Source organism: Crinia signifera, chromosome 6, assembly GCF_055691185.1.
Source record: "Crinia signifera chromosome 6, ASM5569118v1, whole genome shotgun sequence".
In the NCBI taxonomy this organism is placed as follows: Eukaryota; Metazoa; Chordata; class Amphibia; order Anura; family Myobatrachidae; genus Crinia; species Crinia signifera.
The window spans coordinates 5,974,510-5,994,527 of record NC_139222.1 but is presented as its reverse complement, the minus strand read 5'-3'; the positions used below and the strand labels follow the sequence as shown (position 1 = coordinate 5,994,527).

At 46.6% G+C, this 20,018-nt stretch overlaps 2 protein-coding genes across 3 annotated transcripts in view; both read left to right on the top strand.

Moving 5' to 3' along the window:
* The window catches only part of LOC146009896 (uncharacterized), a 44,291-nt gene extending 36,373 nt beyond the window's left edge, over nt 1–7,918 (top strand). Inside the window, exon 2 of one of the 2 annotated variants that reach the window (XM_083150496.1) lies at nt 5,548–7,918. In XM_083150496.1, coding sequence (XP_083006622.1) covers nt 5,557–5,895 — 339 coding nt within the window. In that variant the 5' untranslated portion in view covers nt 5,548–5,556 and the 3' untranslated portion in view covers nt 5,896–7,918. The remainder of the gene's footprint in view (nt 1–5,547) is intronic. The other variant, XM_083150495.1, reaches the window with a different exon arrangement.
* LOC146009863 (uncharacterized) overlaps nt 1–10,107 on the top strand; it is a 245,378-nt gene extending 235,271 nt beyond the window's left edge. The window contains exon 3 of the mRNA XM_083150424.1: nt 8,503–10,107. Coding sequence (XP_083006550.1) covers nt 8,503–9,722 — 1,220 coding nt within the window. The 3' untranslated portion in view covers nt 9,723–10,107. The remainder of the gene's footprint in view (nt 1–8,502) is intronic.
* The last annotated feature ends 9,911 nt before the right edge of the window (nt 10,108–20,018 follow it).

Below are 20,018 nucleotides of genomic sequence, written 5' to 3'. Positions count from 1 at the left end.
ATATCGGGGAGCAGCCTGTGGTGTCCTGTTATTATTATACAGGGGGAAAAGCCCGTGGTATCCTATTATTATTATACAGGGGGAGCAGCCTGTGGTGTCCTGTTACTATTATACAGGGGGAGGAGCCTGTAGTGTCCTGTTATTATTATACAGGGGGAGCAGCCTGTGGTGTCCTGTTATTATTATACAGGGCGAGCAGCCTGTGGTGTCCTGTTATTATTATTATTATGCCGGGGAGCAGCCTGTGGTGTCCTGTTATTATTATACAGGGGGGGCAGCCTGTGGTGTCCTGTTATTATTATTATACAGTAGGAGCAGCCTGTGGTGTCCTGTTATTATTATTATACAGGGGTAGAGGCCTGTGGTGTCCTGTTATTATTATACAGTAGGAGCAGCCTGTGGTGTCCTGTTATTATACAGGGGTAGAGGCCTGTGGTGTCCTGTTATTATTATTATACAGGGGGAGCAGCCTGTGGTGTCCTGTTATTATACCGGGAGCAGCCTGTGGTGTCCTGTTATTATTATACAGGCGGAGCAGCCTGTGGTGTCCTGTTATTATTATACAGGGGGAGCAGCCTGTGGTGTCCTGTTATTATTATTATTATTATTATACAGGGGGAGCAGCCTGTGGCGTCCTGTTGTTGTTGTTATTATTATTATTATTATACAGGGGGAGCAGCCTGTGGTGTACTGTTATTATTATACAGGGGGAGCAGCCTGTGGTGTACTGTTATTATTATACAGGGGGAGCAGCCTGTGGTGTACTGTTACTATTATTATACAGGGGGAGCAGCCTGTGGTGTCCTGTTATTATTATTGTACAGGAGGAGCAGCCTGTGGTGTCCTGTTATTATTATACAGGGGGAGCAGCCTGTGGTGTCCTGATATTATTATTACACAGGAGGAGCAGCCTGTGGTGTCCTGTTATTATTATACAGGAGGAGCAGCCTGTGGTGTCCTGTTATTATTATACAGGGGGAGCAGCCTGTGGTGTCCTGTTATTATTATACAGGGGGAGCAGCCTGTGGTGTCCTGTTATTATTATACAGGGGGAGCAGCCTGTGGTGTCCTGTTATTATTATACAGGGGGAGCAGCCTGTGGTGTCCTGTTATTATTATACCGGGGGAGCAGCCTGTGGTGTCCTGTTATTATTATACAGGGGGAGCAGCCTGTGGTGTCCTGTTTTGTTATTATTATACAGGGGGAGCAGCCTCTGGTGTCCTGTTGTTATTATTATACAGGGGAAGCAGCCTGTGGTGTCCTGTTATTATTATACAGGGGGAGCAGCCTGTGGTGTCCTGTTATTATTATACAGGGGGAGCAGCCTGTGGTGTCCTGTTATTGTTATACAGGGGGAGCAGCCTGTGGTGTCCTGTTATTATTATACCGGGGGAGCAGCCTGTAGTGTCCTGTTATTATTATACAGGGGGAGCAGCCTGTGGTGTCCTGTTATTATTATACAGGGGGAGCAGCCTGTGGTGTCCTGTTATTATTATTATTATACCGGGGAGCAGCCTGTGGTGTCCTGTTATTATTATACAGGGGGAGCAGCCTGTGGTGTCCTGTTATTATTATTATACCGGGGAGCAGCCTGTGGTGTCCTGTTATTATTATTATACAGGGGGAGCAGCCTGTGGTGTCCTGTTATTATTATTATACAGGGGGAGCAGCCTGTGGTGTCCTGTTATTATTATTATTATACCGGGGAGCAGCCTGTGGTGTCCTGTTATTATTATACAGGGGGAGCAGCCTGTGGTGTCCTGTTATTATTATTATTTTTATTATTATTATACCGGGGAGCAGCCTGTGGTGTCCTGTTATTATTATTATACAGGGGGAGCAGCCTGTGGTGTCCTGTTATTATTATTATTATTATTATTATACAGTAGAAGCAGCCTGTGGTGTCATGTTGTTGTTATTATTATTATTATTATTATTATTATACCGAGGAGCAGCCTGTGGTGTCCTGTTATTATACAGGCGGAGCAGCCTGTGGTGTCCTGTTATTATTATTATATCGGGGAGCAGCCTGTGGTGTCCTGTTATTATTATACAGGGGGAGAAGCCCGTGGTATCCTATTATTATTATACAGGGGGAGCAGCCTGTGGTGTCCTGTTACTATTATACAGGGGGAGGAGCCTGTAGTGTCCTGTTATTATTATACAGGGGGAGCAGCCTGTGGTGTCCTGTTATTATTATACAGGGCGAGCAGCCTGTGGTGTCCTGTTATTATTATTATTATGCCGGGGAGCAGCCTGTGGTGTCCTGTTATTATTATACAGGGGGAGCAGCCTGTGGCGTCCTGTTATTATTATTATACAGTAGGAGCAGCCTGTGGTGTCCTGTTATTATTATTATACAGGGGTAGAGGCCTGTGGTGTCCTGTTATTATTATACAGTAGGAGCAGCCTGGTGGTGTCCTGTTATTATACAGGGGTAGAGGCCTGTGGTGTCCTGTTATTATTATTATACAGGGGGAGCAGCCTGTGGTGTCCTGTTAATATTATACAGGGGGAGCAGCCTGTGGTGTCCTGTTATTATTATTATACAGGGGGAGCAGCCTGTGGTGTCCTGTTATTATTATACAGGGGGAGCAGCCTGTGGTGTCCTGTTATTATTATACAGGGGGAGCAGCCTGTGGTGTCCTGTTATTATTATACAGGGGGAGTAGCCTGTGGTGTCCTGTTATTATTATACAGGGGGAGCAGCCTGTGGTGTCCTGTTATTATTATACCGGGGGAGCAGCCTGTAGTGTCCTGTTATTATTATACAGGGGGAGCAGCCTGTGGTGTCCTGTTATTATTATACAGGCGGAGCAGCCTGTGGTGTCCTGTTATTATTATACAGGGGGAGCAGCCTGTGGTGTCCTGTTATTATTATTATTATTATTATACAGGGGGAGCAGCCTGTGGCGTCCTGTTGTTGTTATTATTATTATTATTATTATACAGGGGGAGCAGCCTGTGGTGTACTGTTATTATTATACAGGGGGAGCAGCCTGTGGTGTACTGTTATTATTATACAGGGGGAGCAGCCTGTGGTGTACTGTTACTATTATTATACAGGGGGAGCAGCCTGTGGTGTCCTGTTATTATTATTGTACAGGAGGAGCAGCCTGTGGTGTCCTGTTATTATTATACAGGGGGAGCAGCCTGTGGTGTCCTGATATTATTACACAGGAGGAGCAGCCTGTGGTGTCCTGTTATTATTATTCAGGAGGAGCAGCCTGTGGTGTCCTGTTATTATTATACAGGGGGAGCAGCCTGTGGTGTCCTGTTATTATTATACAGGGGGAGCAGCCTGTGGTGTCCTGTTGTTATTATTATACAGGGGGAGCAGCCTGTGGTGTCCTGTTATTATTATACAGGGGGAGCAGCCTGTGGTGTCCTGTTATTATTATACAGGGGGAGCAGCCTGTGGTGTCCTGTTATTATTATACCGGGGGAGCAGCCTGTGGTGTCCTGTTATTATTATACAGGGGAGCAGCCTGTGGTGTCCTGTTTTGTTATTATTATACAGGGGGAGCAGCCTCTGGTGTCCTGTTGTTATTATTATACAGGGGAAGCAGCCTGTGGTGTCCTGTTATTATTATACAGGGGAGCAGCCTGTGGTGTCCTGTTATTATTATACAGGGGGAGCAGCCTGTGGTGTCCTGTTATTATTATACAGGGGGAGCAGCCTGTGGTGTCCTGTTATTATTATACCAGGGGAGCAGCCTGTAGTGTCCTGTTATTATTATACAGGGGGAGCAGCCTGTGTTGTCCTGTTTTGTTATTATTATACAGGGGGAGCAGCCTCTGGTGTCCTGTTGTTATTATTATACAGGGGAAGCAGCCTGTGGTGTCCTGTTATTATTGTACAGGGGGAGCAGCCTGTGGTGTCCTGTTATTATTATACAGGAGGAGCAGCCTTTGGTGTCCTGTTATTATTATACACGGGGAGCAGCCTGTAGTGTCCTGTTATTATTATTGTTATGCAGGGGGAGCAGCCTGTGGTGTCCTGTTATTATTATACACGGGGAGCAGCCTGTGATGTCCTGTTATTATTATACAGGGGCAGCAGCCTGTGGTGTCCTGTTTTGTTATTATTATACAGGGGGAGCAGCCTGTGGTGTCCTGTTATTATTATATATGATTGGGTGTGGGGACGAATTCGCAATGGTGAGCGATGTTTGGTGACCGCATGCGCATAATCATTTCTGCGCACTTGGTGCGAGCGGCCACAGGGAATTGATTATTCGCCGGCCGCTTCCACACAACGCTGCGGCCGGGGGCGGCGGGCCATTGTCACGCCCATGGGAGGATCCAGCGTTTTATGGGTGATCCCAAGAAAACGCTGGACGTTCCCATTGCTGGATGTTCCCATGGTATGTTCCCAATGCCACGGGTGCAGGGAGCGGGCAGCTGACGTCAGCGGATGTCAGCCGCCCGCCCACTTCCTGCACAGGGCGCTCACCCGAGAGGCGTCTCATATCTGCGAGCCCTGTAGAAATCATTCAGTGGTCCCCGACCACCGAATGATTCCCTCCCTACACGCAGGCTGAGAATGGATCTATTCACGCATCTATTCACGCATCTATTGCTGCGGAGAAACTCAGCGTGCAGGGAGGGGGGGAGGGCAGCCATGGAGGCGGTGTTTGGTTGACTCAACCAGAATAAGGTCCTTAGTCCAATGAAAGTCTTCATTCCGATGAGGTGGTTGGGTGTAGAGACTTAGTCCAATGACAGTATATGTTCGGATGAGGTGTTTGGGTGTGGGGACTCAGTCCAATGAAAAGCAAGGTTCAGATAAGGTGGTTGGATATGTGGACTCAGTCCAATGAAAGTCAATGTTCGGATGAGGTGGTTGGGTGTGGGGACTCAGTCCAATGAAAGGCTATATTCAGATAAGGTGGTTGATATGAGAACTTAGTCCAAGTCTATGTTCGGATAAGGAGGTTGGATATGAGGACTCAGTCCAAGTCTATGTTCGGATGAGGAGGTTGGGTGTTGGGACTCAGTCCAATGAAAGGCTATGTTCAGATAAGGTGGTTGGATATGAGGACTCAGTCCAATGAAAGTCTATGTTCGGATGAGGTGGGTGGTTGTGGGGACTCAGTCCAATGAAAAGCTATGTTCAGATAAAGTGGTGGGATATGAGGACTCAGTCCATTGAAGTCTATGTTCGGAGGTGGTTGGGTGTTGGGACAGTCCAATGAAAGGCTATGTTCAGATAAGGTGGTTAGATATGAGGACTCAGTCCAGTGAAAGTGTATGTTCAGATGTGGGGGGGGGGACTCAGTCCACTGATAGTCTTTGTAAAAGTGCTGCTTTGCTGCATAGTTTGCATGTGTGTATAAAGTCAGTACACACATGTGACACAATCACACCCCCCCCCCCCCCCCAATGTTCTATCTAAAATAATAATTACAGTGGTAATTTAAAAAAACATACAAAATACCAAACTACCTGTAAGGTCTGGTGAGTCCTCCACACTGATCTTCTCTATTCCAAAGTCTGATATCATTAATTGCTATGTATATTTTATTGTTGTTTGGGTTGTTTAGGGTCAAGATATGACTGATCGTAAGACAGAAGATACAAAGGTTGAACAGACATATTTAATTGGCATTAAGGTAGAAGATACAGAGGGAGAAGAAGAGACGTATGTGACTGATATGAAGGCAGAAGATACAGAGGGAGAAGAAGAGACGTATGTGACTGATATGAAGGCAGAAGATACAGAGGGAGAAGAAGAGACATATGTGACTGATATGAAGGCAGAAGATACAGAGGGAGGAGAAGATACGTATGTGACTGATATGAAGGCAGAAGATACAGAGGGAGAAGAAGAGACGTATGTGACTGATATGAAGGGCAGAAGGGTACAGAGGGAGAAGAAGAGCCGTATGTGACTGATATGAAGGCAGAATGTACAGAGGAAGAAGAAGAGACGTATGTGACTGATATGAAGGCAGAAGATACAGAGGGAGAAGAAGAGACGTATGTGACTGATATGAAGGCAGAAGATCTGAAGGGAGAAGATGAGACATATGTGACTAATGTTAAGGCAGAATATATAAGATGGTGAAGAGACATATGCGACTGATTATAAGATAGAATATATAGATGTAAAAGAAGAGACGTATGTGAGGTGTGATCAGAAGTGTAAGGAGGAGGAAATCCCTACCAGATATCAGCACAGGTGAGTAATAGAAACTTACTCCAGAAAACAGTTGCTTTCACCTTGCTTAGTCACAACAATTGATTATCCTACACCCTGTTGTCAATGAGCAGTTTGCAGAATTGTAGATATAGGGGGGTTTCAGTGCCTGTTTGAAACTTTGAAAGGTCGAGATAATAATTCAAGGGAGCTTGTTCCAGTAAAAGGGGCATCACAGGCAAAATCTTGGATATGCAGTGACCTGGATAGAGGAGAGGAGATTGTCTTTGGTCAACTAAAGAGGACGGGAAGGAGTATGTAGGGAGATGAGGTTGGAGATGGAGGGAGCAGTGGAGTTAGGGAGGACCTTTGCATGTTAGGGTGAGGTGTTTGAAGATAATTCTATAGGGAATGGGAGCCAGTCCAGATTTTGGTGAAGGTACTTGGCAGAAGTGGAGCAGTGGTAGAGGAGGAATAGGTCTAGCTGCAGAGTTGGAGGCCATTGAGGGAGCGTGGGAGGCCATTGCGGAGAATGTTGGAGTAGTGAAGCCATGAGATGACCAGGTGACCATTGAGTGGATAATAAGTACTCTGGGAGAGGAACGCCCTGATGCCAGCAATGTTACGTAGCTGGAACCAAAGGAGAGGGAAGAGTTGAGTGACACCCAAGCAATGGAGATAGGGATGGGTGAGATGATGGTGTTGTCAATGGTGATGGAGATATTGGGAGGGTGGAGACTTTGTATGGAGGAAGGATGATGAGTTTGGTTTTGCCGTGTTGAGCTTCAGAGAGTTCTCAGACATCCAGGAGGAGATAGCAGAGAGGCAGCTGGAATCCCGGGAGAGGACAGAGGGGGAGACGTCAGGAGAGATATAATTGCATGTCATCATCATAGAGGTGGTATTGTACACCAAAGTTATGAGCGCACCCAGGGAGATGTACAGGGAGAAGACAATGGCGCCTTGGACAGAATCCTAGGACCAGGATGATGGAAGATGGAGTGGTGGTGTCAGAGACCGAGAAGGAGTGGTTAGCGAGGTAAGAGGTGAACCAGGCCTGAACCGCGCTAATGAGAACAGTGGTCTGGAGGGTGAGGAGGAGGAGAGGATGATCCACAGTGTCAAAGGCAGCAGAACGGTCCTGTAGGATCGGCAGAGAGAAGTGACCCCCGGCCGTGGCGGAGACCAGGTCATTGGTGATATTGACCAGGCTAGTTTCAGTGGAGAGGGCAAAAGCCAGACTGAAGAGGATCAAGGATGGAGAGGTCAGAGAGGTGGCTGGTGAGACAGTTGTGTACCAGCCGCTCAAGTACTATGGAGGCAAAAGGAGGAAGAGAGATTCGACAGTAGCTAGTAGGTCAGGAAGGGTCAAGGTTGGGCTTTTTAAGAATAGGTGAGACAAATATCAGAGGACTGAGAAGAGATGACTGGCAAAGGGGTTACGGTCACTGGGGTCGACAGTAGTTTATGTCGACATGGACACAATATTGTCATTCTATGCCCACTTAGATAGTAAAGTATGAACCAAGTCAGTCTACCCCATAAAAACATTAAAACCTTGTGTCGTCCTTGTCAACCTTCTGTCAATGCCGACCTATGGCATGTTGACCATTTCCTGGTGTGGACCTAGCCACTGCTTAGCGACTCTCAACCTCGACCCAGGGACTGCATACCTGGCAAAAGGATTTCTTGGCGTGGTTCATATGCGAATCAGGGGAAGGCAATGGTTGATGCTTTTGTAGAATTGGGGAGCAGCAGATGGGTACCACCATGGGTGGTAGAGGAGCAGATGGTGTGAAATGGGGGGGGGGGGGGGGTAGGGGTAGGGTAGAGGAAGCAGCTTGGGGCACCAGAAAGAAGAAGTTGGTATCTGAACTGCTGGGGGGGGGGGGGGGGGGGCTGACAGTGCAGCTTTCAGGAGGGAGGGAGCTGAACAGGCTGCTGCGGGGACTAAGGGAGCTGATTATACACCAACGGGGAAGTGATCAGGGAGCTGCGGGTGGCTGACCAGGGGCATCAAAGTGTGGAGATCCTCTAGACACCAGGACCAATGGATTGGGGGCCTGCTGAGGTAAAGGACAGCAGACAGGGGCACCAGCAGGAGGGAAGATAGGAACTGATCCCAGAAGCTATTGGGAGTGAGCTGACCAGGCTGTTGTCAGGAGAAGGGAGCTGATGAGGACTTTTGTGGCCAAGGCATTTATAGGGGGAGGTGATAGGAGGAAACAGAGAAAAGCCACATTTCAGCTTAGTGTGTCCATTAACTTAATTTGTAGCCCCTCATACGCCATACCCGTCTATTACATAATTGCAATGATTCTAGTCTTTAGTAAATACAGTTCCATTTATTTATTTCCAGCAGACGGACGCAGCAGCAGGAATTCCCTGGATGGACGCCTCAATGTGACTCAAAATTGTGATATTACGGATAACATCATCACACAGGGTCTTACCCAAGATATACATCCAGAACATCACAGTTCCACTATATCATCTGGTGCTTGTAATAATAACGCTAGTGTCTTCCCTGATACCTCAGGGTTTCCCGCGCACAGTACAGCTCCTACAGGTGATAAATTATATCCATGCATTGAGTGCGGGAAATGTTTTCCACAGAAATCACATCTTGTTCGACATCAAAGAAGTCACACGGGGGAGAGGCCGTTTCCATGTTCTGAGTGCGGGAAATGTTTTGCGCAGAAATCCGCTCTTGTTAGACATCAGAGAAGTCACACCGGCGAGAGGCCTTTTCAGTGCTCTGAGTGTGGGAAATGTTATACATGGAAAATAGATTTGGTCAGACACATGAGTAGTCACACAGGTGAGAAGCCATTTTCATGTTCTGAATGCGGGAAATGTTTTATAAAGAAATCCGATCTTGTTAGACACGAGAGAAGTCACACAGGCGAGAAACCTTTTATATGCTCTGAGTGTGGGAAATGTTTTATTAAGAGATCGGATCTTTTTATACATGAGAGAAGTCACACGGGCGAGAAGATATTTTCATGTTCTGAGTGTGGGAAATGTTTTGCACAGAAATCGGTTCTTGCCACACATCAGAGAAGTCACACCGGTGAAAAACCATTTTCATGTTCTGAGTGCGGGAAATGTTTTACACAGAAGTCAGCTCTTGTTGAACATGAGAGAATTCACACAGGTGAAAAGCCATTTCCATGTTCTGAATGTGGGAAATGTTTTACACAGAAGTCAGCTCTTGTTACACATCAGAAAACTCACACAGATGAGAGGCCATTTCCATGTTCTGAGTGTGGGAAATGTTTTAAACATAAATTACATCTTGTTACACATCAGAGGATTCACACTGGTGAAAAGCCATTTTCATGTTCTGAGTGTGGGAAATGTTTTACACAGAAATCAGAACTTGGAACGCATCAGAAAACTCACACAGGCGAGACACCGTATCTGTGTTCTGAGTGTGGGAAATGTTTTACAAAGAAATCAAATCTTGTTAGACATCAGAGAACTCATACAGGTGAGAAACCATTTTCATGTTCTGAGTGTGGTAGATGTTTTTCACAGAAAACAGAAGTCATTACACATCAGAAGACTCACAGATGAGAAGATATTTCCATGTTTCAAGTGTAGGAAATGTTTTACAAATAATTCACATCTTGCTACACAGGTGACTCATATTCTGAGTGTGGGCATTTTTACAGTTTTTGGGGAAGAACCCCTTATTTGCAATCAGTCATTACACATGTGAAGAAAAGAAAATGCTGTGAGTGTGGGAAATGGTTTACGTAAAATTCCTAAAAATTGATAGAGATGAATGATTCTTGCTGAAAAATGATTTTTATTAAGAAGAGACACCTACTTTGTTACTGTTAGCTTCGTTAACGTTATCTGGACCTTTGTAACCATGCTGACTGTAATATTTATTGTATAGTACCCAGCTTTTCAATGTTATGGAATCTGAAGTCCCATTAATATACTTTTATTTATATGCAAAAATGGAGTTGTGGCAGTGGATTGTTCATACTTTCTAGTCAATCTCTTCAACGCTATGGAAGAGTGAGTGATATACATCAAAGTGCTAAGAGTAACACCCAATAATCCTTATCCCTGGAGATTGAAAGGGGGAGGAGACTTGCCCTATTGGTTATTGTGGCAAAGGAGGAGGTAGGGTGCGATTACATCATTACAACCTACTCAATGACATCATCAAGCCCCACCTCTTAAGTGGCTGCATTCAGGAGTATGCATGCTGTCATTGACTATAACGCTGGGGTGGATGCGTGCTCGGGGCGGACTGACTTTTATTTGGAAATGGGGAAAAATCATCCGATGGTTGGGGGGAGTGGGGGGTGTTTACCTGTTCTGGTGTAGGTATTTTCCTTAACCAATGTGGAAGATGTCCGGGAAGTAGACTCATGAATGTCAGGCCAAGACTGCTCACCAGGGGATGGACCCAAGTCCATTTCCCATTGGACTTCTGACGATGGATTAGGAAGCTTCCTAGAGGAAGAGTAGATCTAATGCCTCAGGTCACGGGCCTGTGGTAGCACAATGAATCCATGGTGGTCAATGCAGAGGGATATAGCGCTGGCCATGCTGGAGACCAAGAGACTTATCTTGAAAAACACAAATGGGTTCACCTCCAAGAAGTCAAATTTCAATTGGGTATCAGGTAGTGACCTAGAAAACATCTATAACAAAGTATATATTTATACAAAGCCAAGGTCAGGAGCATGTAGAAGATTGGCCAGGAGGGAATATAGGATTATCCCCGATCTGGCAGGTAAATGGTGGAAGACCTAGTCTTGGTCTATATTAGAAGAGAGAGGCCAATGAGGTGGTGGTGCAAAAGTCCATCTCCAGGAGAAGCCACCTAAGTGTAGAGATGGCGCAAACACCTTGACTCAAATGGAAAGCATAATATTATAGATGAGTATCCGGGACACAACCTTCTCCAACCACCAGTTTCCATAAAGTTGAGAAACCATTTTCAGGCACCTTATTGCGCCATACAAATTGGATAAACCAGGTATGTATCCGGGCTAAGGACGAGTCCGGGGCCGTAACGGGCGGAGACTGAAATATGTATCGGAGGCGTGGGAGGATTTTCATTTCTAGGACCACCATACGGCCCAACCAGATTATATAGGAGATTGCCACCAGACCAAGGCCCTTATTCTGATTCGAGCGGTACGGCCCGCGTGCGGCCGTACCGCCGATGTTTTCCGTCTGCACATGCGCAGAGGTCAATCTGCGCATGTGCAGGCGAATTCGCCGCACATAACGTTACTACGCCGCAAAGGGGGCGTATAGGGGAGTGAGGGGCTTCATGCCCTCATTTCCCTATGTATACGCCCCGCGTTTCATGGGCGTTCCCATGCAAACGCGGGGCGTACGCATGCTAATGAGGGTATGACGCCAGTGATGGGGGCGGAAAGCTGACGTCGCCGGATGTCAGCTCTCAGCCCCCATACAAGCTATCACACGGACGATTGTCCGTGTGGTCTCAGCTTGCGGGACCTGGTGGGGCGTGCGGCCCTGCCTTCGATGGTCGCCGACCATCGAATGCAGGGGGCAGCTCCCACCATGGTGGAGGCGTACGCCCCACCATTTTCGTGCGGATCGCCAGCCGTCCGTGTACGGACGGCCGTGGCGATCCGTAGTGTGGGCGGGGATTGGTTTGTGCGGCCGGAGCACCGTGTGCGGCTCTGGTCGCACGAATCAGAATAAGGGCCCAAGTGCACTTTTATGGTTGAGGACTGGAGGAAAGTTCTTTTCATAAAGAGCTTTTTAAAGGCTTGTAATAAAAATGCCCAGATAACGAATCTTAGTAACCCACCAAGTAAATTTGTAGTTGGCATGCAAAAGTGACAAACTGGTGAGGGCAGGTGGAGAGTCAAGGCCATGGCCATGAAGGCCGTAACACCAGGAGGACGTCTCCACCAAACCCAGACTCAGGGTCTCAACATAAGGGCCAGCCTGGAAATTATAGGGTGGATAAGACTAATTCATCTGGTGTTGACCATTCACTGCCTATCTTGGACAAAACCCGCCCGGTCATGATGTTCTCCGAGGAGAACAGACATCTGTTTGGAGGGAACGTTCACACTGTTTAAGGTTACGCCTTGAATGATTTATTATATATAGAAACGCTGCTATTTAAAGGGACGTTCCTGAATATGTTACAACTATCCCTTATCTTCTATCTTTTAAGGGACTCTCATTGCGGCCAGCCCAAGAGTGATCCCTTGCACTGGGCAACCCCCCTCCCCTCCCTCCTCTCGTCGTACTTGCCCGGCCGCATCTGCGGTCACGATCCCGTCTCTCCCAGCGCCGGCTCCTGCTGCTATAATGAAAACGGACTCTTAGAAAATGGCTGCCCCCATACTGCAGACAGAATTGTCTGCAGTATGGGGGCAGCCATCTTCTAAGAGTCCGTTTTCATTCTAGCAGCCGGCGCCGGGAGAGACGGGACCGTGACGGCAGGGCATCAAACAGCAGCGGGTAAGTGGTAACTATAGCCCCGCAGACCCCCGGCGCCCACATGTTCTGTGCGCCTCGCCGCCACCGCGGGGGCTGCGGAGCTATAGCTACGCCACTGAGTGCAGGTACCCCATCAGTGAGCACCAATATATGCAAGATACCTCGCCAATTTTTTTACTTATATATATTTAGAAGACTTTCTTTACTCACGTTTATCACATATTTGATTATTATATCACTTGCACATAACATTCAGCTGGGAGCAATTATTCCCTCACAGGGTTTTATTAATCCAGGTGCTGAGAACATTTCGTTTCCCAGCTGATACACTGTAACACTTTATATCCATATTGTAGGCAAGTGCTTTGATTGTATTGGCTGCAACAATACCCCTGGGAACATAGTGGTACGGTCATATCAAATAAAATATTATCTGGGCGAGTTTTCCCACTTCCCTTATTTGAAACACCACTGGATAAGAGTAAGGATGTGAGGTGGCTAATTGTAAGGATCCGGGGTGGATAAGAGTAAAGCTGGGTACACATACATACAATCGTCGAGCCGTTCTTCCTAGGACGTTCTTAAATTGTATAGGTGTGTACGCTGTCCCCATCCCTTATGTACGATCGATAAACGGCCCAAAACGGTCTTGTCCGTCCATACTCGGTCGGTCGAAGGTTCTTTGCTGTTTAATATTCATCCGACCGGCTGGGACCATGGACCCTATTCTGGTTACGGCGGCCGTTGAGCGAAAGTCCACCCACAAAACAGCCGCATACGGACGGGCACAAACACCGACAAAGGGAAGTGGCGTACAATTGAGCGTACGCCAACGTACACGGACGGATCACCCCTTAGACTCCGACAACTGGCGTACAACAGAGCGTACGCCACCGTATACGGACGTCTCTCGTCCGTCTTCCCACCGACTTCTTGCGGCTATCTGAGAGTATGCCACCGTGCACGGACGGGTCCCTATTGTTTTCAATGGAAAACTCAGCGTATGTCACCGATCTTGTTAAAGAGATGTGATTGCAATAATGTGATTGGTGACATTTTACATCCAGAGTGTAGTAAAATCCAATTCATAGCAGATCAGAAAGTGGTACAGTTCTGTATTTTGGGTACTATACAAAGATTGTGTGCAAAATAGTGGGCATGGGCTGAAAACATTGCAAAAACATCCTTTGTAGGTGTAAGGGTGCATACACACTGTACAATTTTTTTGACCAATTTGGTTGAAAGACATTTCCATTGAACCCAGTGTCCTGGACTAAAGATGTTGATGAAAGATATTGACGACAGACGAAAGAAGAAAGATCTAGCTACAGTTTATAGGCTCTTTTTGAAAGATATTGAAATTGAGCTGCAGGGACAGATGACGAACAATCTTGATGAACAACTGGCGGGTATGCGCATCATCATTCATCGTTTGTTTGTTGACAATATCTTTTGTCAACATCTTCCATCCAGGACACTGGGTTCAATGGAAATGTTTTTCAACCAAATTGGTCAAAAAAATTGTACAGTGTGTATGCACCTTTAGATGTGGTTTATAGAAAGCAGTATATTATCCCTGGTTCTGCGCTTCTTAAGGCTGCCACCAAAGTTATAGATAAGGAGAATTCCCAGCTCCTGAGTACAGAAATTTACAAAACAAAGTATATAACTCCCAACGGCGCCAAAAGATGAGTGAAGTAATTTGCAAGCACACAAGTGATAAGAGAGGTGAAAAAATGCAGCAATACTTCCTTTCAATCAATAGGGGTTCTCTTAGATCCTTCCTAATCTAATCTAAGAGAACCCCTATTGATTGAAAGGAAGTATTGCTGCATTTTTTCACCTCTCTTATCACTTGTGTGCTTGCAAATTACTTCACTCATCTTTTGGCGCCGTTGGGAGATGTGGTTTATGTATTTGCATCATAAATACAAAACCTATGTTTGTATTAGAGTGAACACGTTGACACATGTCGACTTGTGTAGATTGAGTGTGCTACTGTGTAAAGTCTATGAAAGCACGTAGTGAATGTGTATAACTGTTTAACAAATCCCTACCTTAGCATATATAAGCAGGTCTTAAAAAAAAAAAGATTCTTACCTTAAATTAAACAAACCTTTAAATGTAGAGAAGTATAGAAAGATAAGCTTCCAATGTGTTTGAGTGCTGTGTGTGGCTTGCAGGTAGTGAAATCATGGTTTGGACTTAATAGACTGCAGCATTGCTTATTACATTCAGGTGTATGTGTTTGAGTAGTAATCAGCGTTAATTAGCAGACCCAGGCGTCCGCTCTCATGCGGTATCTGTAGGGGTGGTCTGAGGTGGCGGTTGGCGGCCGCCTGTTTTGTGTCTGAAATGAACGGTGCTTTCTCCGATCGAGCGGTAGTAGCAGCGTACATTTTTTGTGCACACCCCCGTGTACGCCCTCATTATTTTGGACGCTCCCCTCAATACGCCCCTATGCCGCCCACAATGACCGTACTCTTGCGGACAGGTTTTTTCGCACGGAAAGACCCGTCCGTTAGCGTTGTGGAGTCGTTGCGCCTGCGCATTGTGGAAGGTACGCATGCGCAGATCAAAAAAAAAAAACAGGAACGTACGCTTACGGCCCAGCCGCCCGAACCAGAATAACCTCCCATATCGGAACAAAAGTGCTGATCGATATGCAGCCAGTTCTTGCGACTATACTGCCAAAGCTGGAACGCCCATGTGGGCGTTCCGTAGCTGCATGATCTCTCCTACAGCACAGAAAGAAAAAACTGGGGGTTAGGTGTATGCCGTGTGAGGGCAACCACCAGGGGGCGCTCAATATGTGTGGTTAATCACAGCAGCTGCTAAAACAGGTTAGTCGTACCTGTTGAGACAGAAGTAAAGAAAAAATAGAACACTGGTTCTAAAGCAGCACTATTAGAATAAATGGTTCAAAATGTGGTAAAAAATTGATTGGATGATCTATTACAATATAATCAATTTATTAATTTAATAGACAATTGATGTTAAAATATAAACACAATTAAAAGTAACATACTAAAAAGCCTGATATTGCACTTTGTATAACACACTCTGCTTGTTGGACAATGATGGGTAATCCCAAGGTGGAAAATGGGAGATGGATGGACGTTGTACAGTTAGTATTATGGATATATTATCCACTCCAAGGAGACGATATGTGACATGGATGATGGGAGTCCTCCTGCCAGTTAAGCCAACTGGGAGGAGGACTCCCATCATCCATGTCACATATCGTCTATAGGGAATAAATGTCCCAAAGATTTCCAGTATAATTCTCCTATTATTTTGTGGAGATTGGTGTTGTAGCCCCACTGGACTGGGAGGATAGATGACTCCTCGACGCTGGATCCTCTCTAGGAGATGGCCACTGGAAAGATGGTCAAGTTCCACGGCCACTGGAGGTTTTCCGGTCAATGCTTCAATGGAGAGGTTATGATGTTATATCCAATAAATTCTATGTCCAGAAATTGACATGGAATGTCCAGCAGTGTGAAGTTGGGTGGGGAGGATAAGAGTTGGGGTACGGGGAGGTTAAGAGTTGGGGTACGGGGAGGATAAGAGTTGGGGTACGGGAAGGATAAGAGTTGGGGTACGGGGAGGATAAGAGTTGGGATACAAGGAGGATAAGAGTCTGGATACGGGGTGTATAAGAATGGGATACGGGGAGGATAAGAGTTAGGGTACGGGGTGGAGAAGAGTTAGGGTACGGGGAGGAGAAGAGTTGGGATAACGGGAAGGATAAGAGTTCGGATACGGGAAGGATAAGAGTTCGGATACGGGAAGGATAAGAGTTAGGATACGGGAAGGATAAGAGTTAGGGTACGGGGTGGAGAAGAGTTAGGGTACGGGGAGGAGAAGAGTTTTTGCAGCATCCAATGAGATTAGGAGAACTTGTTGTCTATGTAGTGCTATTAGAACCCTACAGATATTAGTGACTGCATTCGGTCCCCATAGAAATCCAGTTTGACCATCATGTATTAGGGTGGGGACCACCTGTTAGAACCTATCCACAACTATTTCTGTGAATATTTTATAGTCCACATCTAATAAGGAAATTGGGCATTGTTAACCGGTTTGGGGTGGATTATCGGCTCATTAAAAGAAGGTGGCATCGTGCCCTTGAATTCTCAGACCACTTTTAACACAGAGACCACACAGATAAGTAGGAAGGTGCCTTAAAATTACACATTTGTTTAAAGGGAGTGTACAGACAATTCTAGTCTCTTGGGTAACAATGTCAAAGGGCATGTCATCATTAAACACCAGTGTCCCCAAAACTCATCAGAGGCAGTTACCCCAGTTGGCATAGTTCCTACCATGATCTTTTGTAAACCACTGCAGAAGACTTGTCAGGGGTCACACACACACACACACACACAAACACCTTACCACGGCAGAGTCTCGGCTCCCAGCAGCTCCGTCATTGTCATGGCCTGGTAACTCGTAGACTCCTAATTGGCCGTAGGGATAATACTGGAAACGCCTTTGTAGCTGTAGAAGTAAGAACTGCTGTTGTATTTCTATAACCTGCACCGGGCTCTTGGACCGGTCCTGGTTCCCAAAATACGGGAGACAAAAAAAGAAGTATGGGTCCTTGCGTTGTGGGTAGCAGCGGCTTGCATTTTGATAATATAACTCCGACTTAATAAAGCAGGCAACGAGGATAGTAAAGGACCATTCTACATCCTGGCCATGGCTTGTTTAACCTGCTGCCATTGGAAAGACGCTACAGGGCCGTTTCCGCCAGGTCTAACCAAAGCCTCAAAAATGTCTTCCCCCCCCCAGGCGGTACACCTGCTGACTCTTGAACTACGGACTAGTCGTACTGTAACCCACTGCATATATATATTTCACACTGTGCCTCTTGATATATCTGTCTGTATTAATGTTTGTGTTCCCCCCACCTGCTTACTTGTTACGCACCCGGCTGCTGCACTGCTAACCAATAAATAATTCCTAGTACACACAAGTATACCTGGCCAATAAAGCTGATTCTGGTTATCTACCCAGTGACCACATACCAAATCACTAGGGTGGGGGGGGGGGGGGGTGCAGGGAGCATGGGCTTCCCGGATGGAATCTGCTGAAAATACCCCAGCAAAAATGGCCACCGCTTAGGAGGAGACAGATGCTAGAGGTCATATGGGACCTCTAGCATCTGTCAGGGAAGCGCAACACGTATAGTGTTATCTGGAAGTGTTGGGAATGCTAAGGCGCCTGCAACAATGAAACCCCTGGGATCGATCGGGAAATCCCTGGCAACGAGCATAAAATCCCTGGCAACGAGCGTGTAAGTCAAAATGATGATTTTCATTGAGGAGGGATGTGCCAGAAACTGTTTTGGCAGGGGGTGGGTGCACAATATCTAGTCTATGGATGGCCATATAGCAGGGTTGCCAACTTTCTTATTCTCCTCTCCGGGAGAAGCCCGGAGAGGAGAGTTTCAGTAGCCGCTCAGGGGGCGGGGCTTAAGCGTGACATCACTAAGCCCCGTCCCCATGCTGGTAAACCAGCGAATTCAGGGATCTCCGTTAAGGGGGCGGGGCTAAAATTATGCGATTGTGTCATTTTAGCTCCGCCCCTCCTCTGAGATCTGGGGGTCCCCCCTGAATCCGGGAGGGTTTCCCACCCTTCCGGTGGGCCGGGAGGGGGACCCGATTTTCGGGAGACTCCCGGAAATTCCGGGAGGGTCGGTAACCCTGCCATATAGTGGTATACTATACCAGTGACGGCTAACGTTGACACTCCAGCTGTTGTTGAACTACACATCCCAGCATGCCCTACATCAGTTTTAGCATGGCCAAATTGTAAAATTGTAGCAGGGCATGCTGGGATGTGTAGTTCAGCAACATCTTGAGTGTCAAGGTTAGCCATCACTGTACTATACAATGGATGACGTTTTACCGATCAATGGGTCATCCATTTTCTTTGACTGATTGGCCTGTGGGCCAATCAAAACATTGGGATAGGGCTTCATGGGTGTCAGGGGGCGGAGCTATGCTGTGTACTGGGCCTTTGGGAAAATAGAAAAAAGTATTTGTTTATTGCTTGACATCGATGGAGGGAAACCATCTGATTCTCCCTTATTGTTGGCAAAACTATTCTACATCGACCATAAACCATCGATGCTTTTGAATCATCGATGGTCAATGGCCATCCCTAATCTAGGCACTGCAATCATTACTACAATACCTTCCCCCTGTCAAGGATTGCTGGATGGACATTCGTATGGAGGCTCCCTGGCTTCGGAAGACGAGTGCAGGCCAGGCAACAGGGATGATGCACACCTCCCAACTGTCTCGTTCTTATGGTCTGTCCTGTTCTCACCAGGGGCGCGCAGTGTCCTGCAGCGATGGGGGGGGCAGTTGGGGGCATGAAGCTCTCAGAGCCTAAACTAATTCCTCCTTGTAAGTTTTCAGGGCCCAGAGAAACATACTTCACTATTACAGCTTACTCATGGTCCCAGAACCGCGGGGCAATACAGGAGAACAATTAAATTTTTCAAAATGGCCACCAACCGTTGCAGCCGCCATGGAAGTAATGGAACGCCATGCTGATTTACAAAATGGCTGCTGGCTACGCCCAACACATTTGGGGAGCACACTCATGTGTAGCTAGCGATTTAGGGTCCAATGCATCTTAGTGGCATACAGTATAGGAATAAAGCTTGGTGGGAGGTACTGTTTACACCGCCTGAATGTGACTGGCCGGCTTACCAGGGATAACCATCTAATGACCGTACACTAGTGTACCATACATGGCAGTTTTATCATTCATTAATAAAACTGTGACAGGGCATGCTGGGATGTGTAGTTTCCTTCATAACAGCTTAACCACCCTGCATCCTTACTCTTATCCACCCCACTCTAACTCCACTACACATCCTTACTCTTATACACCCCGCATCCATACTCTTATCCACCCCATCTGCTAACTCCACCCCGCATCCTTACCCTTATCCACCCCATATCCTAACTCCACTCCACATCCTTACTCTTATACACCCCGCATCCATACTCTTATCCACCCCATCTGCTAACTCCACCCCGCATCCTTACCCTTATCCACCCCATATCCTAACTCTACCCAGCATCCTTACTCTTATCCACCCCACATCCTAACTCTTATCTTACCCGCATCCTAACTCTTATCCTCCCTGCATCCTTACTCCACCCCGCATCCATACTCTTATCCACCCCATATCCTAACTCCACCCTGCATCCTTACTCTTATCCACCCAGCATCCAGACTCTTATCCACCCCATATACTAACTCCACCCCGCATCCTTACTCCACCCCGCATCCATACTCTTATCCACCCCACATCCTAACTCTTATCTTACCCGCATCCTAACTCTTATCCTCCCTGCATCCTTACTCCACCCCGCATCCATACTCTTATCC